This window comes from Moschus berezovskii, chromosome 1 (genome assembly GCF_049115385.1).
Source record: "Moschus berezovskii isolate FMDL1 chromosome 1, NW_MosBer_1.0, whole genome shotgun sequence".
Classification (NCBI taxonomy): Eukaryota; Metazoa; Chordata; class Mammalia; order Artiodactyla; family Moschidae; genus Moschus; species Moschus berezovskii.
This window is the reverse complement of record NC_142460.1, coordinates 78,507,831-78,535,418: the sequence shown is the minus strand read 5'-3', so window position 1 is coordinate 78,535,418 and position 27,588 is coordinate 78,507,831. Positions and strand designations below refer to the sequence as shown.

At 43.3% G+C, this 27,588-nt stretch overlaps 1 protein-coding gene across 1 annotated transcript in view; it reads left to right on the top strand.

Annotated features, from left to right (window-relative positions):
• The first annotated feature begins 5,598 nt into the window (after positions 1 to 5,598).
• Positions 5,599 to 27,588, top strand: part of CCDC80 (coiled-coil domain containing 80) — a 37,418-nt gene continuing 15,428 nt past the window's right edge. The window contains exons 1-3 of the mRNA XM_055422352.2: positions 5,599 to 6,397; positions 6,817 to 8,711; positions 17,171 to 17,327. Coding sequence (XP_055278327.1) covers positions 6,828 to 8,711; positions 17,171 to 17,327 — 2,041 coding nt within the window. The 5' untranslated portion in view covers positions 5,599 to 6,397; positions 6,817 to 6,827. The remainder of the gene's footprint in view (positions 6,398 to 6,816; positions 8,712 to 17,170; positions 17,328 to 27,588) is intronic.

Here is a 27,588-nt window from a genome sequence, read left to right as displayed (position 1 = left end):
GCACACCCTTCCAGACAGAGTATCTTGGACTCTTGTAGGCTCTAGTGGACTTTAGAACTGATGGAATAAACCAAGCAAGTTTTCTGGGTGCCACATAGTGGCTGCCATGGGAAGCCTCTTTCACAATAAAGCCTGCCCCATGAATCAAAGAGGCAAAGTCTTCAATAGGAATGGAGCCATAGTCATGCACTGAATTTTTACATGAAGAGAAAGTTGGCAGTACTGCTGCAGACAATATAATTGGCTAATACTTGTTTATTTTCTCCAATGGGCTGTGGGCTCCTTAGGAGAAGAGACTGCCTGGTATTCTCTCGTTCCTGGTATGAAGGCTGCACTCTTGACAAACATTGGAGAGAAAGGTTGAAAGAAGGGAGAAAAAAAAAAGGATCACTGCTCTTTATTGGGCTATACTTAAAGGCATGGAGAGCAACATATTCAGAATTGTCCTCTTGAAACATGATTGAAATAAACTTTTGTATGCATTAAATGGCCAATAGTTAACCTTGAACTCAGTGTAGTTCACCCCTTCTCAAATCATAACTAAACCTTCAGTCATCAAGTTGAGTGGTTAAAGATTTAAAATTTAAATGTTAAAGATTTTAAAAGAGCCATGAAGTCTTTCACCAAGTTCCTTAATATCTACTGTGGGTGGGGGGTGGGGGGGAACCTTCAATTTGCTCTCTCTGTTTTTTCCAGTGATCATGTATGGATGTGAGAGTTGGACTGTGAAGAAAGCTGATTGCCGAAGAATTGATGCTTTTGAACTCTGGTGCTGGAGAAGACTCTTGAGAGTCCCTTGGACTGCAAGGAGATCCAACCAGTCCATCCTAAAGGAGATTGATCCTGGGTGTTCATTGGAAGGACTGATGCTAAAGCTGAAACTCCAATACTTTGGCCACCTCATGCGACAAGTTGACTCACTGGAAAAGACTCTGATGCTGGAAGGGATTGGGGGCAGGAGGAGATGGGGACGACAGAGAATGAGATGGCTAGATGGCATCACTGACTCGATGGACATGAGTTTGAGTGAACTCCAGGAGTTGGTGATGGACAGGGAGGCCTGGCGTGCTGTGATTCATGGGGTCACAAAGAGTTGGTCACAACTGAGTGACTGAACTGAACTGAACTGAAGACTTCAACATTTTCTTAATTAAACAACTTCCCATCTAGAAAATAAAAGTCTTCAAGGCCTCCCAAAAAAATCTCTGAAAGTAATCAAAACTAAATGAATTTTTTAAAAAATTAAAACTATTCTTTCCAATAGTTTTGGCCACCATCAGGTAACTTTTAATTTATTTTTAAAGGAAGTATATGTATACCTAAACTTCAGATTAAACCTGTGAGCTTGTTGACATTTCAGAGACGATTCTAGAGTGTTTGTTTGTGGGGATTACCTTTTCTCAGAATTTCTCTGGGCTGAGTTCATGGTCATTGTGGGCTTTCTCCTCGACTTTGCCATTTTTTTCTTTAGTTTGTCCTACACAAAGTCAAGAATGCTACAAAGAATGTCCTACAAATACTAAAAAATGTGAATCCTGAGAAGGAGAAGGGTTCATTTTCATTCATAATGACATAAATGTGGCTGAAGACTGCACACTAGTTATAGAGTTACAAATGGAAAGAAGCACACAGCATTATCCTCAGTGTGAATATTGTTTTGTGTCTCTGTCACTAAGATATGAAAAAATGGCTCTGTTATTCTTCCTGCTGAGGGTATAGGTTATCACAGAGTGGGAGAGGTGGTTTCCCTTCAAGACCACACTGAAGATTTTACAAGTTTTTTCTTCTTTAATTTTTTTCTGGTTTCCTCTTAAGCAAATGGTTTTTTCAGGCAATGGAATAATGCTATGAATCTAGTAGGTAAGGTCCATCAGGTGTTACTCTGTGTAGGGAACCAACTAGGCCAGAAATCAAAGTTTTTCTCGGGTACCTGGGAGAGGATATCTTGCTGAGTCCTGGTCTGAGGTCCCTGAAGCCTTGGTTCTGATCAGTTAGTGCATCCTCTTCTGGAAGCCTCCTTCCACTTACTCACGTTTTCACCAAATAATCACCCCAATCCCAGTCTCTAAAGCAAATCTGTTTTGCTTATTCTTTCCTTCCCTCCTTCCAAATCACTGTGCTACCAGTGTCGGGCAGGGTCTTGTCAGTGAATCCCTAAATTAGCATTTCTAAAGTCTAATTTTGAATTTTATTCTTTTTACCTTTCTCTGACTCAACATCAATCCCCCCACCTATCTCGTTTCCTCGCCTTTTTTTGTCTTCCATTAGTGTTTCCTTCTTAGGTTACAGAAAAAAATGCACAGATCTAGGTAGGAGACGCTCTTAAATCATGAACTAGAAATTGAGTTATTACAAATCCTATATCATTAAGGGCTTTTCCAGAAAGGGGTACAGGCTAACTTGTTTCCTAACAGCTCTTATCAGACATGTGCTCCCAGAACTTGCCTGGCAGGCTTTTCTGAGGTCCTAGAAAAGACTTTAGGTTTTGAAGTTGAAAAATCCTGAACAGGAAGGAGAAGCTGCACGTTGCCAGTGTGTCTGTGGGGTGGCTGTGGGGTGTGGGGTGTTGGGGAGTCCCTGGAGCGTCCCTCTTCCGCATATGTGTTTAGCGCGCCATCTAGTGGCAGAAGCTCATAGAAGGGAAGGAAAGAGAAGAAAGCGTGAGTCCGGAAGACACAGCTCAGGGTTAGGCTGGCTTCCCCTTAAGGTCAAGTACAGGTCAAATAAACCTAAAGTGGTTTAATTTCAACTCTACACATTGCATAGGTGACGAATGTTGTGCACACCGTTGGGAGGCTTCCAGAAGCCATGGGATATTCAAGAAAAAGGATAAAATATGTTAAGGACCTGAATTCTGAAAGAGATGGGAATACAAGACCACCTGACCTGCCTCTTGAGAAACCTGTATGCAGGTCAGGAAACAACAGTTAGAACTGGACATGGAACAACAGACTGGTTCCAAATAGGAAAAGGAGTACGTCAAGGCTGGATATTGTCACCCTGCTTATTTAACTTATATACAGAGTGCGTCATGAGAAACGTTGGGCTGGAAGAAGCACAAGCTGGAATCAAGATTGCCGGGAGAAATATCAATAACCTCAGATATGCAGGTGACACCACCCTTATGGCAGAAAGTGAAGAGGAACTCAAAAGCCTCTTGATGAAAGTGAAAGAGGAGAGTGAAAAAGTTGGCTTAAAGCTCACCATTCAGAAAACTAAGATCATGGCATCTGGTCCCATCACTTCATGGCAAAGAGATGGGGAAACAATGGCTGACTTTATTTTTCTGGGCTCCAAAATCACTGCAGATGCTGACTGCAGCCATGAAATTAAAAGATGCTTACTCCTTGGAAGGAAAGTTATGATCAACCTAGATAGTATATTAAAAAGCAGAGACATTATTTTGCCAACAAGGGTCTGTCTAGTCAAGGCTATGGTTTTTCCCGTGGTCATGTATGGATGTGAGAGTTGGACTGTGAAGAAAGCTGATCGCCGAAGAATTGATGCTTTTGAACTGTGGTGTTGGAGAAGACTCTTGAGAGTCCCTTGGACTGCAAGGAGATCCAACCAGTCCATTCTAAAGGAGATCAGTCCCGGGTGTTAATTGGAAGGACTGATGCTGAAGCTGAAACTCCCAATACTTTGGCCACCTGATGTGAAGAGCTGACTCACTGGAAAAGACCCTGATGCTGGGAAAGATTTAGGGCAGGAGGAGAAGGGGATGACAGAGGATGAGATGGTTGGATGGCATCACCGACTCGATGGACATGGGTTTGGGTAGACTCCAGGAGTTGGTGATGGACAGGGAGGCCTAGTGTACTGTGGTTCATGGAGTCGCAAAGAGTTGGACATGACTGAGTGACTGAACTGAACTGAACTGAATGTTAAGGACCTATTAAGCAAAAAGTACTGCTACACAATTATTTAAAAAGTAGGACTCTAAAACTATAAGTGCTCTGTTTGAACAAATTAATGAGACTTTTCTATGAATATAGGAAACAAAAACAAATTGAAGGAAAAGAAGAAAGAGAAGGTGTGGGAAGAAAATGAAAGGGGGAAGAGGCAGGATAACCCAATGCTTTGTAGATAGTTCTACATCTGGGTTCAAATTTCAGGGCCACTTCTTAGCATTTGTGTGACAGTGAGCAATTACTGAAATTCATTCAGTCTCAGGTTGCCCATCTGTAAAAGAGGGATGATCCCACTTATCTCTTGGGGATGCTGTGAGGGTTAAATAAAAGCATATATGAAAGTGCCAAGGCCAGAGCCTCATTTGAAAATGCTCAATAAATGGTAGTTATCATTAGCACGGAGAAGACAAAGGGAAGAGAAAGGAAGGAAGGGAGGAGGCTCAGCAAGGGATTGTGTAGAACACATTATGATGTGAGAAAGGAAGTCACATCTAGGACTGTGCAGTTCACCACTAGGCATTTGATCAACTTAACAGGCGAATCCCATGAAAGGGGAAATCTCTGTCTTCAGGGGACAAAAGGTCTCTGCCTGAAGCCCACGTTTGTTCTGGACTTACAGAAGGCCAGATCAGAAAGCCTCCACATAAGGCCCTTCCTTCTTGGCACCCCCAGGTCTTCATGCTTCATGCTGACAACCTGACACTCAACCCTCCACAGATCTTCAATTCAGTGCTGGGAGCTCATGTGAAGGAAACGTAAATGACCAGTCAGAGATGGTGTTGATGAAAAGAAACAACCAGGGACCAGGTTTTATCCAGAGAGGGTAGGCATTAACGTGATCTAGCTTATAAGGGGCCTCCTGAAAACACTAACTCAGCACTGTCTGGGGCAGTTAAAACTGACTGAATGCACTTGGAGAGGCTGGAATAAATATCTGTATAACCCAAGGCACCTTCCCTCCCTGCTAAAAGCTGATTCCTTATGGCAGATCTGTGAGGTGGATCCACAGAGCTAGATCCGATATATCTCTGATATAGCTATTTCTAAGGATTGTTTAAAGCCCTCTGGATACTGGAAGCCTCTGGAGTGCAAACTATTGCAACACACACACACATGTACATACACTCGTGCCCTCTGAGGAAGCTCTTAGCCTACCACAGCCAGAGCTCAGAGTTGGAGGTCGTAGTGGCCTTTCCCTGTGTAATGGCTGACCACAGTCTCAGGGGAACAGCAGCCATTGCTTGCATTTCTAACCTTTTACCAGCTTCCTTTCATGCCAAGGAGAAACTAGGAATAAGAATACAGTAATATGATCCCCAATTAGCATAAAATAAAAACAACCCAGTCATGTTTTCCATCCTCAAATGAAACACATGAGCAGGGAGAAAGAGATAAAAATACATTCCTAGAACTACAAATATATATATACTGTCTGTGTTGTACAGCCAAGCACCCTGACCCAAATGACTATCTGTCTCTAGGAAAACCAAGCAGTCAGATGTAGAAATCTGAGAATTTTCCCTTTCCCAAGCACAGTGTGTGTACAGACAGGAAGGGACAGTGTCCTGATGACTCAGTAGGGAAGGGGTTAAGTCCTCAGCCATCCTGTTCCAAAGTGATTTATGATGATGTGCAGTGTTTCAACACCCCCACCCAAAGAACAGCCCCTTCTCTCCCTCCCAGTCCAGGCTCACCGCTCACCATGCTGAAATGGGAAGGAGGCGGTGTTTTGCTGATCTGTTAAATTCTTAGTGAAGTTTCCTTGATTTCCAGTGGCTGCTGTTGTTTGAGTTTGGTTTGGATCAAAACTGAGGTTGTCCTGGCATTTCTGGGACTGAATCCAGGCAAGAGGAAGAAGAAAAAAGAGAAGAAAGAGAGGAGAGAAAAGGTGGGAAGAAATAAAGGGAGGAGAGAAACGTAAGGAAAAGAAAAAAAGTCCTTTTCAACATCACATTCCTGTGTTTTCCCTCGGCCTGGAAAACATATTAATCCCAGTGCTTTTACGCTCGGAAACAAAGAGACTAAGCCAGACTGTGGGGCAAAGGGTGATAAGAAGGATCCTGGAACTCAAAAAAGAGAAAGAGCAAGATTTAGAAATAGCTGGGACTCTACTTTAAGGGGCGTCCAGTGCTGTCGGCTGGCCGGGGGGGTACTGGCATTCGCAGACACACAGCCCGAGCAGAAGCTGCAGACAAATGGAGATGCAAAGACTTAAAAGGACAGCTCCTTTCACCTCATTCTACTTGTCAAGAAGGTAAAAAAGCACAGCCAGAAAGAAAAGAAGAAAGTTCAGCCCTCAGGACCGGACCGGCGGTGGTCTGTGTGCGGCTTTGGGAGCTGGGGCTGCAGCACACCCCTTTGTATCAGCCAGTTTTGCAAAGGAGAAAGAGAGTTGGGAGGAAAAGTATTTCGTCTAGGAACTGTCCTGGGAGCACACTTCAGATTGCTTTTTAAAACCTCTGCATTCCATCTCCATGAGCCACTATGTAAGTGTGTAATCCTGCCTGTCTTTACTGTGTTTGTTTGTTTCTTTGTCATTTATTTGAAGAAATGAAATAGGAATGTTGTTATAATTAATACGCTCAGTGTGCATTTTCTCTGGAGCATCAGACAGTTGAAACAATGCAAGCATGCTGAATGGGGAACTGAGTTGAGTTTCCTGCTTAATGTAACTGTCTCTGCTAAGCACTGACGAATTACAGGGACTTAAAAGCAACAGGATCTCATCCGATTTTCCTTTCTCTGACCTCCCTCCTTCTTCTTCTCCAACCACCCCTTCCCCCTCTCCTTGGCCAAGATAGATGAAGAGATAATGCCCAGCTCTGTTTGCAATTAAATGATTTTCTTTCTTTTTTTTCCCTCTGCCCTCCCCTTTCTGTGTTTTGACCCTGCTGCCTCCCCAAAGAGGACTGCACAATGACATGGAGAATGGGACCCAGTTTTACTATGCTGCTGGCACTGTGGCTGGTGTGTGGATCAGAACCCCACGGGCAGACCATGAATAGAGGGAGCCGCGGAGGGCAGAAAGTGCCTCTGGTTTCCGCCGTCAACAGAAGGCCAGCTCGGTTACTGAGGCACACGGGGAGGTCTCAGGGAATTGAGAGAACCACTCTGGAAGAACCAAACCTTCAGCCTCTCCAAAGAAGGAGGAGCATACCAGTATTGAGAGTAGCTCATGCCACCGCACCGCCAGCCTCGCTGGGCGTCCATGGGGCCCCAGTGAGAACTCAGCAGAGCCCAGCAGCTCGGAGCTCTCCTCGTGAGATGGTCCGAGATGAGGGGTCCTCAGCTCGGTCGAGAATGCTGCGCTTCCCTTCTGGGTCCAGCTCTCCCAATATCCTTGCCAGCTTTGCAGGGAAAAACAGGGTATGGGTCATCTCGGCCCCACACGCCTCGGAAGGTTACTACCGGCTCATGATGAGCCTGCTGAAGGACGACGTCTATTGTGAGCTGGCTGAGAGGCACATCCAGCAGATCGTGCTGTTCCACCAGGAAGGCGAGGAAGGAGGCAAGGTGCGGAGGATCACCAGTGAGGGCCGCGTCCTGGAGCAGCCCTTGGACCCCAGCCTCATCCCAAAGCTGATGAGTTTCTTGAAGCTGGAGAAGGGCAAGTTCGGCATGGTGCTGTTGAAGAAGACACTTCAGGTGGAGGAACGCTACCCCTACCCGGTCAGGTTGGAGGCCATGTATGAGATCATCGACCAGGGCCCCATCCGCAGGATAGAGAAGATCAGGCAGAAGGGTTTTGTGCAAAAATGTAAGGCCTCTGGAGTCGAGGGCCAGGTGGTGGAGGAGGGGAACAATGGTGGAGAGGCAGGGAGGCCAGGCCTGAGCAGTGAGAAGAGGAAAGAGGAGCAGAGGAGAGCGCAAGTGCCACCCACCAGAGAGAGTCGGGTGAAGGTGATGAGAAAACCGGCCAGCCCTGCAGGGGCGCCTCCCCCGCCTCCTCCAACCCCGCGGGCCACCACGCTGCCCCCGGCTCCGCTCACAACAGTGGCGCGGGCCACCTCTCGGGGGGTGACAGCAGCTGCGAGACCCACAACCACCACGGCCTTTCCGACCACCCAGAGGCCCTGGACCGCCCGAGTGCACTTTTCTTCGGCCCCCCACAGGCCCCCCGCAACAGCCGAGGTGGCCACTGCCAAGGGGCCGGTGGCCTCCGAGAATCTCTACCCTCCGCCCAGGAAGGAGCAGCCCAGGGAGAGGCCGCCGACCACTAGGAGGCCCAGCAAGGCCACCAGCTTCGAGGTCTTCACAGCTTCCCCTTCCATCGCCATCTCCGTGCCCAGCACCAGGGCCGGCGCGGGCCGTCTCCGAGACAACCGCACAGACAGGCGGGAGCATAGCTCCCGGGACCCCAGTGTGGTGCCAGGCCATCACAAGCCAGCAAAGGGGAAACCTCCCAAAAAGAAAGCCCAGGACAAAATTCTTAGCAATGAGTATGAGGATAAGTATGACCTCAGCCGGCCGACCACCTCTCAGCTGGAGGAGGAGTTGCAGGGGGGAAATATGCCCCCCAAAAAAGCGAAGGAGTCTAAAAAGCACGAAAAACTTGAGAAACCCGAGAAGAAAAAAAAGGTGAAGATTGAGAAAGCAGACAAGTTACTCAAGAGTGAAAAGCAAGTGAAGAAGGACAAGGCTGAGAAAAAGAGCAGGCAGGAGAAAGAGAAGAACAAGAAGAAAAAAGTGGGGAGGACGGAGCAGGACGGCCACCTGAAACCCACAAAACCCTTCACTTCGAATCCCAGGAAGTTGGTGACTGACCTACTGGGGCCCTTTGAAGGCAAACGAAGGCTGCTTGTAAGTAATCTTCTCCTTGGTATTCTTCTGCAGGCTGTGGCAGTGTTAGCACTTGGAGTGTTATTTTTCTAAAATCACATTATTGGATAGCTAAACAGGTAATCTGTCAGGAAGTTCAGGAGGTTTGTTAAAGAAGGACAGCCAAGCCAGTAGCTCCTTTTGACTTAGATATTCTATGACTCTCTATCCACACAGACCCATGGCCCTAAGCTGTCAGTGACTGGGGGATCTTAGCCATGAGCCCAGGGAAGCACTCAGCTTCTTCTGTGCTCAACTTCTTCCAAACCCACCAGTCTCATCCCCACCTTACAGCTCTCTTCCACAGGACAGTTCTAGATACAGCTCCCTTCTGCCAAGTTCAAAGAACAATAAAAGAATCAGTAAAATGGAATGCATTGATGGCAGTCACAATTTAGGAAAAGGATTTCTTTCTGCATGAGCTTAAAAACTAGAAGCATGTGTATGGGAAAATAGCAGGTCTTTATCAACAGTTAGGTCTATATCAACATTTGGGAGACTCAAAGGGGAAAAAGTGTGGCAGCCTGGTTGGAGAGTGGGTATGACTGGTAGTGGGGAAGGGTCCTTGTTTATCTGGCCCCACAAATATATTTTTAAAACCAGCTAGCCAAAATTTTCTCTCCTAAAGCCTGCCTCCCCCACAACTGCCCAACTACTAGTAAGAAGCAAGACGAATGAAGTGTGGAAGCTGGGTTGATTGCTCCATTTTCTGATCCCTTAGAGGCATGTCTGAATTTGGAGTCAGTTTCTCCTGAGCCTCTAGAATGTGTGTGTGTGTGTGAGAAAAAGGAGACATGCGGTCCTATTTCTACTTTGCCGTGCCCTGGGTACTGAGCAAGTCCCAGGTCCATCTCAGTAACTCTTTTGGCTGTTCCTTGCCACCATCCAAAGAGTGACACCAGAATCTAGTCAGACCCAAGAGGGCTTTGGGCAAGAATACTGCTGCTACTGCTAAGTCACTTCAGTCGTGTCCGACTCTGTGTGACCCCTCAGACGGAAGCCCACCAGGCTCCCCCATCCCTGGGATTCTCCAGGCAAGAACACTGGAGTGGGTTGCCATTTCCTTCTCCAGTGTGTGAAAGTGAAGTCACTAGGTCGTGTCCGACCCTTAGCGACCCCACGGACTGCAGCCTACCAGGCTCCTCCATCCATGGGATTTTCTAGGCAAGAGTACTGGAGTGGCTTGCCATTGCCTTCTCTGTTGGGCAAGAATAAGCATCATCTTAAATGTATGGGAAATTTTCATCACTGATGAGAATGACTCATCTTTTCTTAGTGACTCATCTTTTCTTAGAATGACTCATCTTTTCCTTGCCCTTATTTTAGTGCCCTTCCAAGATTTTGCCCCTAGCTTCTTAATGCTGCATTTTAATCCAGGCTGACTAGGAGGAAAAGGGGATGATGAAGTTAATTCAAAGAAATAGATCTGTAAGTTAATGCTGGGTAACCTGAGTCAGGAATAATTCTCTCATCTAGCTGGCTGGGAGGGAGCTGTCTGATGCCAGTGAGGACAGCATCTATCCTGCTGCAGATAAAAGATGACTCCATGTCCTCCATTCCCACAGCCAAAAGAGATAGATGCTCATCTCTCAAGGCATCTCTTAGAGAGTCTTTTCATTTTTCTAACTAAATTTGGATTAATGATCTGAGCAAAGTGACTCTGGTGCCCATTTATCTTTTAGGGGTTTCAAAAAGTTCAATGTACTCACTTTGAAATGTTATTCAGAGCAGAATCCCTTGTGATAGTTATCACGGATGGGGCATGTCCCCAAATTCTCTTAGCTGTTCCATCTAGTATATCTTTGTAATAGAACAAAACCTAAATTTTGATTGATTCTACAGATTCATGTGTGTGTGTATGTCTTGTTATATGTATTTTGTATGTTGGTATTCGTTTCTAACCAGAGCCTTAAAGTAACTATATAAACTTAGGTTAGTAGATCATAGGCTGACTGTTAGAGTAGTTTAACAACTATCTGGTTATTGCCAGAGTACACTGGTTTAAATGGGAATGTTCCAGCCAAAACCAGAAGAATCACTGATTTTAGAGTAGAACTCTACCTGGTACAGAACATTTGGAAGCAAACTGCTCTCTTCAGGGTATAAGAAATCATCAGTTGCATGCTCTGTTGCTCTCTTTCTGAGTACCTGGAACTTTGTCCGGCATGGTCAAGTTGTAACCAGGGGGGAAATAATCATGGGTAAAATGTCAGGATTGTAATTGTGCACCCATCTGGCAAATACTTCCACTGCCTCTAGCTCATGAGTCAGAAGAAAGGGGTTTTCATACTATATCCCTGATATTAGTCATGCCTTTCATTTCTTTCCACTCCCTTAGTCAGGGATTTGAAAGCCCGGCTGGGTCTTTTCTGCTTTTAACAGTATCCCTGAACATAAATTTCCAGCGAATGAAAACTCAGACAACAGCTTCTGCTGATGTCATGTGAGGCAAAACAGAAACCAGCTGGGCTTGCTCATGGCAGTGTTGCTCTTTGGGGTTGGACCAAGATCCAGGATCGTTATTAGAAAGAAAATACCAACAGGAGGCATTTTAGCCTTGCATTTCAGTCCCATGTGTGCCTGGCTGACGATTATATCAGAACTGCGTTCTCTGAAGAGCTAATAATGTCGAAAATAAAAATGGATTAGAAAAGACATGTTAAAAAAAATGCAATGGAAAGTCAAAAGATGGAGAGGAGTCTTTAACCAGACAGAAAGGAGACCAGTGTCTCTGGGAGAAAGATTTTGCTGGTGCCGCTTATCTCTTTTCCATTCATTTTTCCTGTCAAACCTGGCTAATGTTATTCAGGAAGTTTCAGTGATTAATTAATATTCATTAAGGCATAGCAGCCTCCAAGCTATTAAAGAACAGATGACAACGTAGCCCCCCCCCCCACCAAACTGGCTTCAACCTAACCCAGTTTGCTCAAACTGAAGTGAGATTTGCATTCCAAGAAATTGTGGAGGCCTTTTAGCTTCTCTTTTCTGATTTTTAGTAACCTGGTGCTCAGCGACAATAACCTAGTCCTTTGCATTTATTTATATCCTTCTTTAATACTTAGCTACTTAGAGAAACACTGGCAGTGATGGTACAGGTTATAGTTGGATGAATAGCATCCTAGTGGTCTTCAGAGGAGCTGCAGGTAGAGTTAGATCAGAGGTCACACCTCCAAACCTTCTGTCTCTCAGCCTGTCAACCTGAGGGGCACATCCTGCAAGGTGCTTTGCTGAGACTGTGGATTAATTTTCACAACAATCCCATGAGGAAAGACTAATTAACTCCATTTACAGAAGCTTGGACAGATTGAGAAGTTTCCCGAGGTGTATAGCCAATACATGACAAAGCCAGAATTAAAACCGAGGTATGTTTGATTTTAAACTCAGGGTCAATCACTTCCCTGTTCTGCCTTCTCAGGGATGTGAGCATACTGTGGGCATGTGCCATAAAGGGATCCAGAAACTGAGAACTGAACCTGTTAGTAATCCAAATGTTTTAAAATCTTTTTCAATCTTGAATTACTCAGAAAAACAGTAAGATATACCAATTGTCAACATTTTGTGTTGAGCACCAATGTAGGATTTCTGCCTTTAATACCCAGCTAGTTCTTCGTACCTCAACTCACTGGCTTTCCACCTAGTCAAGTGGAGAACGATAGATTGAATCCCAGTTAATCTAATCCCTCAGACTGATCGATGCTGGTCTGGGGATGACAAAATTGAGAATATGCATGAGTTTTTTATCATGGAAACATTGGAATACGTGGGGTATAGCTGAAAAGTCATCATGCTGTGCTCTCTGCACATTAACCTGTTTGTCAATGAACAAGAAGCCTCATCACGCTGAAATACATAGATTCAAGTTCAAGTATTTTTTGGAGATTGGATCTCCCATAATTCGTGTGTGTTAGTACTTTTAACCTTACTACAGAAATTTGGATATTGGGACAATAATCTACTTACTTGGTTTAATTTTAGAAAAGAATATAAACCTCCTATTTACTGAGGCAGACTACCAGCTGGAATGCCTTTTCTCAGAATCCTGTAAAAGTCTAATGTTTTGAGCTTAACGCAGTACTTGGAGTAAGCTGACCTAAAATATCCTCCGCCCAGCATCTTCCCATTCCCATTTGCACCCTTTACTTATGAACTAGCTTCCTTATAGTCTGAGGCTCCTTGTGCCAACATGCCAGTTGGAAAGTTGGAACAGAAACATAAAAAAGAACAACACAATTCTAGCTTCATGACACATGCCCTGATTTATCACCACCAGACTAGAAAGAGGCCAGGTGCCAGACAATAAGGTTTACTGGGAAGTTCTGTGCTAAGTCTCTTCAGTCTTCTGAAATGCTCTTTTTAAAAAGAGGAGCCTGGAAACGGTTACCATTTTAAACACTGTTTGAAGTACTGCCACGCTAGAAAATGAATGGGACATAGATGTCAATACACAGGGAAAGAGTCACTGAAATATGTTCAGATGATCAGCTTCCTTCACTTTCTGTGCTGCAAACTCAAGGAGCAGATTGAATGTAGAGTGTCTTTACCAGTGGTCTGTGGGCTGCATCTAGCAGGGAACCACACCTCTAGCAGGAGTAATTGATATAACCTGAGGAGCGATGTGCTCCTCTTACCTACTAGGCAGTTGTGGGGCTGGGACTTCAGTGCCTTGACGAATTGATACTCTAGTTACGGAGGTGTGACATAAACATACAACAAAATGGTAAATCAAGGAAATATATAAATTCCAGGTGAGCCATGCAGATAATAAGAACAGTAATTAAAAGGAGAAAGTGATCACTGAGGAATAGATGAGGCTTTAAGCAGGATGCTGCATTTGAGGAATAACTCAGATTCTGATAAGGTGGAGGGAGAGGAGGAGATTCTGGGTGAGAAGGGTGACATGGGTAAAGGCAAAGGAAGGAATGTGAGTGAATTATCCAGAGGCAGCATACATCTATGATGCTCTGATGTACATAGCCTGTATATAGTTATATAATATATATACTAATATGTATGCTTGCTTCTCACTACTCTATGAGTTCGTAGGGAAGTTGTTCCAAAGATGAGAAAACCAAGGTTTAGAAGGTTAAAAGGCTTTGTTGAGGCTACAGAGTAGCCAGGGGTTGAACTAGGACGAAAATGCAGGTCTTTGGATTTTGACTACAGTCACCCTTTCTCTGGGCTACTCTGTGTAGGTTCCTCTCATTTCATAATTTAGGCCAGTCCAGCTACAGGGTGAAGAGGTCACATAAGGGAGGAATGGGAGGAAAGCTTAGCAAGAGAGAGCCTGAGGCCAGGTTGTGGAGGGCTAGGAAGTGAGTCATGCTAAATCAATGTCACCTCCCAGGTGGGTTAAGGCTACCCTGGGCAAAGGGCCTGAGGTGAAAGCAAACATCAGAGCCCTCTATTTATTTAAGTGCAGTTCCCACTGGGTATCCACAGTCTAAGGCTACTGTGTTCAGAGATACATGGGAGAAGCTGCCTGGCAGGATGAAGTTTGGTATGATTATATATTCTCTGAAATTCTCAGTTATGCACAAGAGACCAGAAGGGGCTTTGAGAACTCTTAAAATCCTGTCATAGCATGATCCATGGACTGTAAAGGAATTCCATGAATGGAATGGAGTCTATGCATGGATCTGAAGTTTCAGAGCCAGGTAGTTATCAATCATCTAGCATATACTCTAAATATGAGCCTATCCTTCCTTTTGGGCTTCCCTGGTGGCTCAGACAGTGAAGAATCTGCCTGCAGTGCAGGAGATCCGGGTTCAACTCCTGGGTTAGTAAGATCCCCTGGAGGAGGGCATGGCAGCCCACTCCAGTATTCTTGCCTGGAGACTTCCATGAAAAGAGGAGCCCGGTAGACTATAGCCATGGGGTCTCAAAGAGTCCGACAGAACTGAGCGACTAACACTTTTACTTTCTTTCATTCTTTCTTTAGGTCAGGGAGTCCAAAATCATTACCAGGACATATTCCTTTCAATTTTTTTTTTTTTTTTTTTTTACTATTTTGTGTTCTTGCTTAAACAGTCATTTTATGTATTTCAAAATAGTGTATCTGTGAGCAAAGAAAAGCCAAAAAGAAAAGACTAAAATATAACAACTGAAAACAAAACACCTGCATGTGCACTACCATCAAAACATAAAGAAATATTTTCAAATGCCGTGTAGCTAATTAAAAACCAACAAAGCAAAAATACCATCACTGTATCTTTCTATAGCCTCCTTAAGTCTTTTTTAAGGCCAAGTGTGAATCAATGAATAAATTCAATGAATAAATTAAGGGAAATTTTATTATTTTTCTTCTTGGGGAATTATATTTCTAAAACAAGCATTTCCTACCCACCCTGTCCATCTGAAGAGGTACATAAACACAAAATCAAAAATAGATGTAATCATGTCTTCTTAAATAACAATCTGAGAAGACATAAACAAAAGCTTCATCGTGGAAAAATCTTTGTTAATGTTCTACTCAAAAGCTATTGAGCTCATTTTGATTTCCAAGAAGGATAGTATTTTGTCAAGCACAGAGAATTCTTAGAAGGGAACGCCTGCAGGCCACAATAAATACATTTCAGACAGAGCAAAATAAACAGCAAAATGAGCTGGGACCAGATTTATTACTATCTTGATAAAGTATTTGATAAAGAGTTTAACAACATGGTGACTTCCCTTCTGCAAAATGCCAAGCTAATAGCCACAAACTTCAGGAATATTTTGTAAGGTTAGAAGGGACTAACTTTTCTTAAGCACTTTTTTTAAGTAGAACAGTGCTTGATAAATTGGTCAGATGAAAGGAAGTGTATAGATGGGGGAACTCTCTGGTGGTCCAGTTCAATCCCTGGTCTAGCGACTGGCCTCTGAGCTAATGAGAAGCCTGCATAGGGTGACTAAACTGTTTTTTGCAGACATCAGTCGATTAAGCTGTTTAGGGTTAGAGAGATCAAAAAAATCTAGTCATCATCAGAATAAAATTTCATGTCCTTCCACCTCAGGGCAAACAACACACGCCCACACAGTCATCAGACCTGCTGCACATTCCTGGTTTCTGCTCAGGAAGAAGCTAGTAAAGTTGGAGAAGACTCAGGAAAAGGCAACAAAAATAATCACCATAGTAGAAAGGCTTTTATATCTGGCTAAATTACAATGTGGAGGCATTCTTAGGGAGAGAGTTCAAGAGGCACCTTGAAAAATAAGAGTATCCTCATTTTATCCAAAATAGTGAAGTCTGTGTTTTCCCAGATAGCTGGTGACTAAAGCATCTCTTCTTAATGCTCTGTCTTCTTTTTCCTCAGGGGAAGTCAGGGGGTCAAATTGAGTGAGAGAGACACAGGGTCTAGGTGAAAAATGCCAGGTTTGAATTGGAAAGAAGGCTAAACAGAAAGAGAAAAATTCATCCTCTTGGAGGGTTTCAGCATCACAGACATCTATCAGGAGCTCTGTGCAGGCCTAGTGTGACAATGATTATATTCTGAGACAGAACTGGGCCAAAGGGCCATTCTAAAACTTCTCTGCAAGTTTACCTAATGAAAATTCTAAGCTGTGGAATGTTTCATAGTGCCCAAGACCTGGCTATGAAACTCAGCCCTGTAAGATGTGAAATAATAGTGGTAGCCATCGAATCCACGAGTGTCTGAGCAGCCAATTAAGGTAATGAAGATCAAAATAAAGGGAGAGAGATAGCATTTACTGGACAATTATTGCATGCCAAGGGTCATGTAATGCTTACAACAAACAGCCTTGTGAGAGTTCATAAATGAGAAAACCAAGAAACATGGAGACTGATAATGAAGGCAAACGATAGTGGAAGTGAGTAGAAACTCTAAACTGAATGGAATCATTTTTTAAAAAAGGCCTTTCCAAATGGTCTCTTTTGGCTTTAATTATGCTAACTATGGAGAAGGAAATGGCAACCCACTCCAGTACTCTTGCCTGGAAAATCCCATGGACGGAGGAGCCTGGTAGGCTGCAGTCGATGGGGTCACTAAGAGTCGGACACGACTGAACGACTTCACTTTCACTTTTCACTTTCACACATTGGAGAAGGAAATGGCAACCCACTCCAGTGTTCTTGCCTGGAGAATCCCAGGGACGGGGGGAGCCCGGTGGGCTGCCGTCTATGGGGTCACACAGAGTCGGACACGACTGAAGCGACTTAGCAGCAGCAGCATGCTAACTATCCAACAAAACAATCCAGTTTATGTGTCAGTCTAGTTTAGGAATGGCAACTACTGCAGTATTCTTGCCCGGAGAATTCCATGGACAGAGGAGTTTAGTGGGCTATAGTCTGTAGGGTCACAAAGAGTTGTGCATGACTGAGCGACTAACACACACATCCTGTCGGTTACCATCAGCCCTCTATTCCAGATCATCCCTTTGACTTTTCCCTCAGTGTGAAACTATCACTGTGAGTTAATGCTTTGCTTGCTTTTGCCCTCCTCCAGCTGATCACTGCTCCCAAGGCTGAGAACAGCATGTATGTGCAGCAGCGAGATGAGTATCTGGAAAGTTTCTGCAAGATGGCCACCAGGAAAGTCTCCGTGATCACCATCTTCGGCCCCGTCAGCAACAGCACCATGAAAATCGACCACTTCCAGCTAGGTTCTCTGAAACAACTTAATGATTATATTATTGCTTTTCTCTTAGCTAACGTGGGGCATGCCTTATGGGAGAGGTCAGTGGGGAATCAGAAGAAAAATTTGGGTTTCTTGTGGTAACAAAGGTCAGTCTGCCTAACTACTTATATAACTGTCCTGCATGGTTCTGGCTTAAGTTTTGAACACTAAAATGAAAAATATGCAAACAGCCTACAGTTTGAAAGTCAGTAAGATGGAGGAGAAGGAGAGAAGTAATTCAGTGGGGCAGGGGTGGGAGAGGTATTCTGATATAGAATAGCCAGAGAGGTATTCTGACACTTTCTTCTGTATCCTGAGCCTTCTTGCCTGTAAGCAGCACCATCTGATCCTCCTTCAGCCTCTATGTTGTAGGTAACTCCCTCATAAATGGGGTCCTGCACACCCTTCAGAGTCCTTGACTCTGGCCAGGCTTTGGGAGAGTGTGCGGTGGCCTGAGAGAAGCTGTGAAACTAAATGAAAAGTCACTGGAAATACGGACTGACCGGCGCCCACATCCTTTTGGAAAGCAGAAGAACTTGGCTGAATGTGGAGTTTTCACAATTTTTCATATTAATGATGCATGTGAGGCATACAACTCAGTGTTGGGCAGCTAAGGTCTAACTCGCCGCGGTTCTCATGGGAACATGGCAAATTTACTGTGAGTAGTTATGCCTCATGGTTAGAAGCCCCAGATCTGACCCACCCAGTTTCTTTTATAACTATTACATCTCTAGAGCTTTACTTAAAAACAAAAATCTTTGTTTCTTACATAATTTCTCTACTTTTGTTTACTGTTGTTTCAACTATAATGAAAATCCTTTTTGTGCCATTTGCATATCCTGCATATTTTTCATAAAATATATTTTGTCCGAAAGCACATAAAGCATACTTTTTCCCATTAGTTAGCAATTTGTGAGGGAGTGGGGGCCTTACTGTAGCATGTGGGAATCTTACTTCACCTACCAGGGATCGAACCCTTGCCCTCTCCTGTGGAAGTACAGAATCTTAACCATTAGGTCACCAGGGAAGTCCCTCCATTAATTAACATTTAACTTCATTATATATAACGTGTCAATTCATGGAGCTTTCTGTCACATACTCTTCGTGCTATGAACATGTATCTTTGTAATTAAGTCATGATAATGTCAGTTGATTTTTAACATAGTTGCCTAGAAAATCCCATGGATGGAGGAGCCTGGTAGGTTGCAGTCCGTGGGGTCGCTAAGGGTCGGACACGACTGAGCGACTTCACTTTTCACTTTCACACATTGGAGAAGGAAATGGCAACCCACTCCAGTGTTCTTGCCTGGAGAATCCCAGGGACAGGGGAGCCTGGTGGGCTTCCGTCTATGGGGTCACACAGAGTCAGACACAACTGAAGTGACTTAGCAGCAGCAGCAGCAGCAGCAGAGAGAGAAGGAAATGGCAACCCATTCCAGTGTTCTTGCCTGGAGAATCCCAGGGATGGGGAAGCCTGGTGGGCTTCCATCTATGGGGTCACACAGAGTCGGACACGACTGAAGTGACTTAGCAGCAGCAGCAGCAGCAGCAGCTTTCCAAATCATATATTTTTTTTTACTCTTGTAAAGACACTTAGCTGAGATCTATCCTCAACTAATTTTTAAATGTGCAATACAGTATTGTTTACTATAGGTACAATGTTAGCCAGCAGGTCTCCCTAATTTATTTGGGTATGAAGTTTCAGCTGTAGGTCTCCCTAATTTATTTGGATATGAAGTTTCAGCTATGCACTCTATTTTTATTAGCTCATTTCCCCCTGAGAAGTTCAAAAGGAAAATAAAAAGCATCCTTTCCAATGTCCTAGGAGCCCCTGGCAGCTCAGATGGTAAAGAGTCTGCCTGCAACGCAGGAGACCTGGGTTCTATCCCTGGGTCAGGAATATCCCCTGGAGAAGGAAATGGCAACCCATTCCAGGATTCTTACCTGGAGAATCCCATGGATGGAGGAGCCTGGCAGGCTATAGTCCATGGGGTCACAAAGAGTCGGACACGATTGAGCAACTTCACTTTCCCAGTGTCTTAACATAAGTCATTAGTGGAGCAGTGATTGATTTGTGGACATTTATTCCTTACAATGCATATGTTTTTCAAGGAGAAGAAAAATAGAGAGTGTCCTGACCAACAACAACCAATAATCATACATGCAAAAGACACAAAAGAGGTTCCAGAGTCAAAGAGGTTCAAATCCACAGTCACAATGTATTTGCATGTAACCTTGAGCAAGTTACTTCCTAAGTCTCAGCTTAGAACATAGTTATATCCATTTCATAGGTGATGATGAGGATTTAATGCTATTACTGTGGTCCATGAGCTGTCAGAGGGTCTGCTGCTACTGCTGCTAAGTCACTTCAGTCTTGTGCGACTCTGTGTGACCCCATAGACGGCAGCCCACAGGCTCCCCCGTCCCTGGGATTCTCCAGGCAAGAACACTGGAGTGGGTTGCCATTTCCTTCTCCAATGCATTAAAGTGAAAAGTGAAAGTGAAGTCGCTCGGTCGTGTCTGACTCTTAGTGACCCCATGGACTGCAGCCTACCAGGCTCCTCTGTCCATGGGATTTTCCAGGCAAGAGTACTGGGGTGGGCTGCCATTGCCTTCTCCGAGGGCCTAGAGCACTATAATTGAAAAATACTTGTAATTGCTTTCTGCTCTTTAACAAGGAATCCTCACAGCTGCTCCTCAGGGTCAAGGCTGCATTAATCCTGTTGGTGACACAACTGAAGCCCAAGAGACTAATACTGCAAAGCCACAAATTTGGTGCTTAACTGGGAGTCAAACTTTGGCTTCCAGTATTGTCAAATAGCAGCAGGAGCCAGTGAGCTTGATTATAATCCAGATGTCTTGAGAGGAAGTAGGCATACAATCCAGTACAGAGACTTGCTGGCTGGTGATGAAAGCCTTCCTCCACCAGGTGTTCCTGGTATCAAATGTGTCACCCACCAACTCACACAAAGAATTCTCGTTCCTTATTTCAGAGAAGTTTGGAAAAATCATTATGTCTTCCACCTCAACCTGTGCATGGTCCTAACTGTTACAAACATCTGGTGCTGCCTTGGCAACATGTTAGCATGAATCCTGCTGTTCTTTTAGACATCTGGATTGAATATGAACTGTAGAGGAGGAAGATTTTCTTTTCTGCCTTATTGGAAGTCAGGTATTATGATTTGGGTGTTTGCCACTCATTGAATGGCAGCTTGGACATGATTTGGGGGACCTTTGATTTTGTTCCTCATATAATTCCTGGAAGGCCTGTCTCTCCTTGTGTCATGTCCCAGGTTACCCTTATGGGAAAGGCTGCAGTGCATTCAGCCAAGACTGGGAGTCAGCCATGAGAAAATAGAAGTTGGCATGCGCCATGGTCTCAGTAAACCAATCTTCAGCCTTGACCGATTTTCTGTTGGAAATCTATCAAATGGCCTTACTTTCCTTAAAAATAAATCAAGTGCTCTCTACTCTTCCAGATTTTTATGGGGCCTTAAAAACAGAGGCCCACATCCAGCTACAGTGTGGGCTATACTCACCAGCTGGTCCATCTTGCTAAATGTACTTGAATTATAGGTGACGGACCTACAAACACCAGGTAGATTTAAGATTTCAGTCATTAGCCTAATGAAAGTTATTAATTCTTGAGCAAATTCCAGTGCAGAATAAGCCTATCCGGTTTTGGCAGTCCAGAATATATTATACGTGAGGGTTTAGAATGACCTAGCTGACTGTGGCTCAGATCATGAACTCCTTATTGCGAAGTTCAGACTTAAATTGAAGAAAGTAGGGAAAACCACTAGACCATTCAGATATGACCTCAATCAAATCCCTTATGATTATGCAGTGGAAGTGAGAAATAGATTTAAGGGACTAGATCTGATTGATAGAGTGCCTGATGAACTCTGGACGGAGGTTCGTGACATTGTACAGGAGACAGGGACCAAGACCATCCCCATGGAAAAGAAATGCAAAAGAGCGAAATGGCTGTCTGAGGAGGCCTTACAAATAGCTGTAAAAAGAAGAGAGGCGAAAAGCAAAGGAGAAAAGGAAAGATATAAGCATCTGAATGCAGAGTTCCAAAGAATAGCAAGGAGAGATAAGAAAGCCTTCCTCAGTGATCAATGCAAAGAAATAGAGGAAAACAACAGAATAGGAAAAACAAGAGACCTCTTCAAGAAAATTAGAGATTCCAAGGGAACTTTTCATGCAAAGATGGGCTCGATAAAGGACAGAAATGGTATGGACCTAACAGAAGCAGAAGATATTAAGAAGAGGTGGCAGGAATACACAGAAGAACTGTACAAAAAAGATCTTCACGACCAAGATAGTCACGATAACGTGATCACTGACCTAGAGCCAGACATCTTGGAATGTGAAGTCAAGTGGGCCTTAGAAAGCATCACTACGAACAAAGCTAGTGGTGGTGATGGAATTCCAGTTGAGCTATTTCAAGTCTTGAAAGATGATGCTGTGAAAGTGCTGCACTCAATATGCCAGCAGATTTGGAAAACTCAGCAGTGGCCACAGGACTGGAAGAGGTCAGTCTTCATTCCAATCCCAAAGAAAGGCAATGCCAAAGAATGCTCAAACTACCGCACAATTGCACTCATCTCACACGCTAGTAAAGTCATGCTCAAAATTCTCCAAGCCAGGCTTCAGCAGTATGTAAACCGTGAACTCCCAGATGTTCAAGCAGGTTTTAGAAAAGGCAGAGGCACCAGAGATCAAATTGCCAACATCCGCTGGATCATGGAGAAAGCAAGAGAGTTCCAGAAAAACATCTATTTCTGCTTCATTGACTATGCCAAAGCCTTTGACTGTGTGGATCACAATAAACTGTGGAACATTCTGAAAGAGATGGGAATCCCAGACCACCTGACCTGCCTCTTGAGAAACCTGTATGCAGGTCAGGAAGCAACAGTTAGAACCAGTCATGGAACAACAGACTGGTTCCAAATAGGAAAAGGAGTGCGTCAAGGTTGTATATTGTCACCTTGCTTATTTAACTTATATGCAGAGTACATCATGAGGAACGCTGGGCTGGAAGAAGCACAAGCTGGAATCAAGATTGCTGGGAGAAATATCAATAACCTCAGATATGCAGATGACACTACCCTTATGGCAGAAAGTGAAGAGGAACTCAAAAGCCTCTTGATGAAAGTGAAAGAGGAGAGTGAAAAGGTTGGCTTGAAGCTCAACATTCAGAAAACAAAGATCATGGCATCTGGTCCCATCACTTCATGGGAAACAGATGGAAAAACAGTGGAAACAGTGTCAGACTTTGTTTTTTTGGGCTCCAAAATCACTGCAGATGCTGATTGCAGCCATGAAATTAAAAGACGCTTGCTCCTTGGAAGGAAAGTTATGACCAACCTTGATAGTATATTAAAAAGCAGAGACATTACTTTGCCGACCAAGGTCCGTCTAGTCAAGGCAATGGTTTTTCCCGTGGTCATGTATGGATGTGAGAGTTGGACTGTGAAGAAAGCTGATCGCCGAAGAATCGATGCTTTTGAACTGTGGTGTTGGAGAAGACTCTTGAGAGTCCCTTATACTGCAAGGAGATCCAACCAGTCCATTCTAAAGGAGATCAATCCTGGATGTTCATTGGAGGGACTGATGCTAAAGCTGAAACTCCAATACTTTGGCCACCTCATGAGACGAGTTGACTCACTGGAAAAGACTCTGATGCTGGGAAAGGTTGGGGGCGGGAGGAGAAGGGGACGACGGAGAATGAGATGGCTGGATGGCATCACCGACTCTGTGGACATGAGTTTGAGTGTACTCCGGGAGTTGGTGATGGACAGGGAGGCCTGGCGTGCTGTGATTCATGGGGTCGCGGAGAGTCGGACACGACTGAGCGACTGAACTGAACTGAACTGAACTGAACTGAACATACACACACACACACACACAAGTTAAAAATAAAGAAAAAAAATTTTAAATAAAAAATAGAGTAACCGAACACATAAAGGCATTCTTAATTGTCAGAGATATTTAAAATATCAATTTGAGATGGGAATATTGGTGTCTATGCTAAAAGGATGGATTATAGAGCAAGTTTGTCAGGTGGGAAGGAGTTGCTGGCTAAAGGCATTTTATTACAGAATGAGAAGAGGGAGGAAAATATAACGGGCATGAGTATATGTATATTTATATGCTTAGCAAAATATATAGGTGAAAAATATTATTGACACTGGTATTGATCACTAAGCTTTAAGAGCTAAAACATAGGACATTTTTTGGAGGGAAAGGCAATTTTTTGATAGCTTCTTCTGAAGGAAGGAAAAAGGAAGGGGAAAGAGTTGGTGGAAGTGGAATGTGGCAACAAGGAGAGGCAGTACTGATTCCTTATTCATATGAGTAGGGAATTCCTAGGTGAGTCTCTGAAGTAACTTTTATACCTGAGACTGATAGAATCCATTTCAGCCTAGAATACTCTGTCTTTGATCTTGTTGAGAATTGTCTTTTATGGACAACCTCAGAACCATCTGGATCCGTAACAAGGCAGAAATGCTGCTTTCCCACAGAAGCACCTGAAAAATTGACCCTTTGTCCCAATTCCTCCCTTCTTCAGTGGTGACAATGCCTGGCAGCTGCCTTCTCTAGCCCCTGCCACTCTGTGCTAGGAGACAAGGCTGGGTGAGTGATCTGACTTCCAAACAATGCCTTTGGTGCCCTTCTCTGTTTTTCAGGTTTTGATTATCACTCTGTCCCCTGACTTGTGTGATTACCCATTGCACTGCCTCTAACATCAAGCTTATCGCTGTCGAGGTCAACCCCTGACAAGCAAGGGGTTAAAAGTACCTGATAAGTCAAGTGTACAAAGCAAGTGCTTGAAGAATGTGGTGGAGGGACAAGCTCTTCCAGTTGCAGTTATCACAATATTGTATGTATCACAGAGTTTTGAAAAGGGAGTGGATTTAAAGGAGGAGCCTTGAAACTGAGTAGATTTTTTTTGATAGATGATGATTCTATCAAAAGTACTTTTTGTTTTTATTCAGTTTTTTAAACAAATGATACATTTTTTGGATTCCAAAGTCAACACTATACAAAAAGGCATTAACAGACAAGTCTTACACCCGTTCTTGATCCTTATTATTCTCTGCTCCCACAGTAATATTTATGATTCCTTGTTGATACATTTAACGGCTTCTTTATGCAAACACAAATCAATATCAGTTCAGTTCAGTCGCTTAGTCGTGTCCGACTCTTTGCGACCCCATGAACCACTGCATGCCAGGCCTCCCTGTCCATCACCAACTCCCGGAGTTCACTCAAACTCATGTCCATCGAGTTGGTGATGCCATCCAGCCATCTCATTCTCTATTGTCCCTGTCTCCTCCTACCCCCAATCCCTCCTAGCATCAGAGTCTTTTCCAGTGAGTCAACTCTTCACATGAGGTGGCCAAAGTATTGGAGTTTCAGCTTTAGCATGAGTCCTTCCAATGAACACCCAGGATTGGGTGTTAGAATGGACTGGTTGGATTTCCTTGCAGTTATAGATACCTATGTTCTCCTTCTCTCTCTTTTTTAAACAGAAAAGTGTGTTATTACCTTGAGTAGGAAAAATCTTTTTTTTAAATTGAAATATAGCTGATTTACAATGTTGTATTAGTTCCAGGTGTATAGCAAAGTGATTCGTGTATATATAATTATAAACTCTTTTTCAGATTCTTTTCCGTTACAGATTATTACAGAACACTGAATACAGTTCCCTGTGCTACACAGTAGTTCCTTATTCTTTTTCCCTTCTTTTTATACAAACAATCAGTTCAGTTCAGTCACTCAGTCATGTCCAACTCTTTGTGACCTCACAGAAGCATCTGAGAAATTGACCCTTTGCCCCAAAGGGTCTGCAGCATGCCAGGCTTCCCTGTCCATCACCAGTTCCCAGAACTTGCTCAGACTCGTGTCCTTCAAGTCGGTGAGGCCATCCAACCATGTCATCCTCTGTCATTTCCTTCTCCTCCTGCCTTCAATCTTGTCCAGCATCAGGGTCTTTTCTTATGAGTCAGTACTTCACGTCAGGTGACCAAAGTATTAGAGCTTCAACTTTAGCATCAATTCTTTCAATGGATATTCAGTACTGATTTCCTTTAGGATTGACTGGTTTGATCTCCTTGCAGTCCAAGGGACTGTCAAAAGTCTTCTCCAACACCACAGTTAAAAAACATCAATTCCTCGGCACTCAGCTTTCTTTACAGTCCATCCATACACGACTACTGGAAAAACCATAGCTTTGACTAGATGGACTTTTGTTGGCAAAGTAATGTCTCTGCTTTTTAATATGCTGTCTAGGTTTGTCATAGCTTTCCTTCCAAGGAGCAAGCATCTTTTAATTTCATGGTTGCAATCAGCATCTGCAGTGATTTTGGAGCCCAAGAAAAAAAGTCTGTCACTGTTTCCATTATTTCCCCATCTATTTGCCATGAAGTGATGGGACCGGATGCCATGATCTTAATTTTTTCGAATGTTGAGCTTTAAGTCAACTTTTTCACTCTCCTCTTTCACTTTCATCAAGAGGCTCTTTAGTTCCTCTTTGCTTTCTTCTATAAGGGTGGTGTCATCTGCATATCTGAGGTTATTGATATTTCTCCTGGCAATCTTGATTCCAACTTGTGATTCATCCAGCCTGGCATTTCGCATGATGTACTTTGCATATAAGTTAAATAAACAGGTGACAATATACAGCCTTAATGTACTCCTCTCCCAGTTTGGAACCAGTCTGTTGTTCCATGTCCGGTTCTAACTGATGATTCTTGACCTGCATACAGATTTCTCAGGAGACAGGTAAGGTGGTCTGGGATTCCCATCTCTTGAAGAATTTTCCACAATTTGTTATGATCCACACAACCAAAGACTTTAGCATAGTCAGTGAAGCAGAGTAGATATTTTTCTGGAATTCTCTTGCTTTTTCTATGATCCAGCTGATATTGGCAATTTGATCTCTGGTACAAATAATAGTATATTATATATCTGTTTTGCATTTTTTTCACCTAAGTGTATTTCCCAGAGATCTTTTCTTATGAGTACATAGAGATCTTTCTCATTCTTTATTAAGCCATTCTGAGACTCTACCATAGTTTATTTAACCACTCCTCTTGTTGAGGAACATTTGGATTGCTTCCAGTATATTGTTATTATAAACAATTTCAGAATTAACCTTGTACACATATCACTCTATGTATGTGGGTATTTCTTTACAATAGATTCTGAGAAGTGAGATTGTTGGGTCAAATGGAAAGTATATCTAGCTTTGGTAGATATCACCAAATTTTCCTCCATGCAAGTTGTATGATATTGCAAAACCACCAGAAATGTGTAAGAATGTCCATATCTCCAAACATCTTCAATAGAATGTATGATCAGATTTGTAAATGTTTTTAGCCAATGCTGTATGTGAAAAATGGTATCTTAGTGTGGTATAGTATTGGGTTGCATTTCTCCTTTTATAAATGTGACAAGATTTTTTTCATATGTTTCAGGCAACTTTATATTTTGTTTTTAGTATCCTTTGCTTATTTCTCTATTGGGTTGTTGGTCTTTTTAATCTCAATTTATAGGTATTCCCTATAAGATACTGACTCAGTTTGGGGGTGGAGTTCAGGAGTTTGTTTTAAAAGTGTTTCTCAAGTGATTCTGACTTGCAGTTAAATTTGGTCTAGAGCAGAAAGTTGAGTGACAGAGAGAAGGGAAGAGAGGTCTAGAAATGTAGAATGGCACCCAATTTTAGAGAATTTCAAATACCAGGAGAGAGAATTCAAACTTAATTTGGTAAGTTAAGTGAAGTCACTAAAGATTTCTAAACATATTTTTCAAATAAATTTTAAATAACTTCTTAGGTTTAGTCGTCAGTCTGTAGGGCAGAAAAGCACTTGACAGGACACATTCTTCACAGATGATAAGACAAATTGTTCTTTCTAGGGACCAAATGAGAGCTTCAGTTTTGAGATCAGAAATGGCCAGGCTAGTCTCACATACCCATTCAATTCAGTCACTCACTCATCCCACAACTGGGTGCTAGGCAGGGAAACAACTCACTCATAGAGTAAAACAGGAAGGAACAAGCGGATTGACAAGAAAGTTAGTTAAATTTATCCATTGTCAACTAAAAACAGCTCAGCCTCTGCTGGAGTCTTTAACTCCAGATTTATTCAAAATGCAACCAAGAGATTTTTGGTCTATATTGACTTCTTGAATAGGATAATTATATTTTAAGTGCCTTATAAGTATGTTTTATT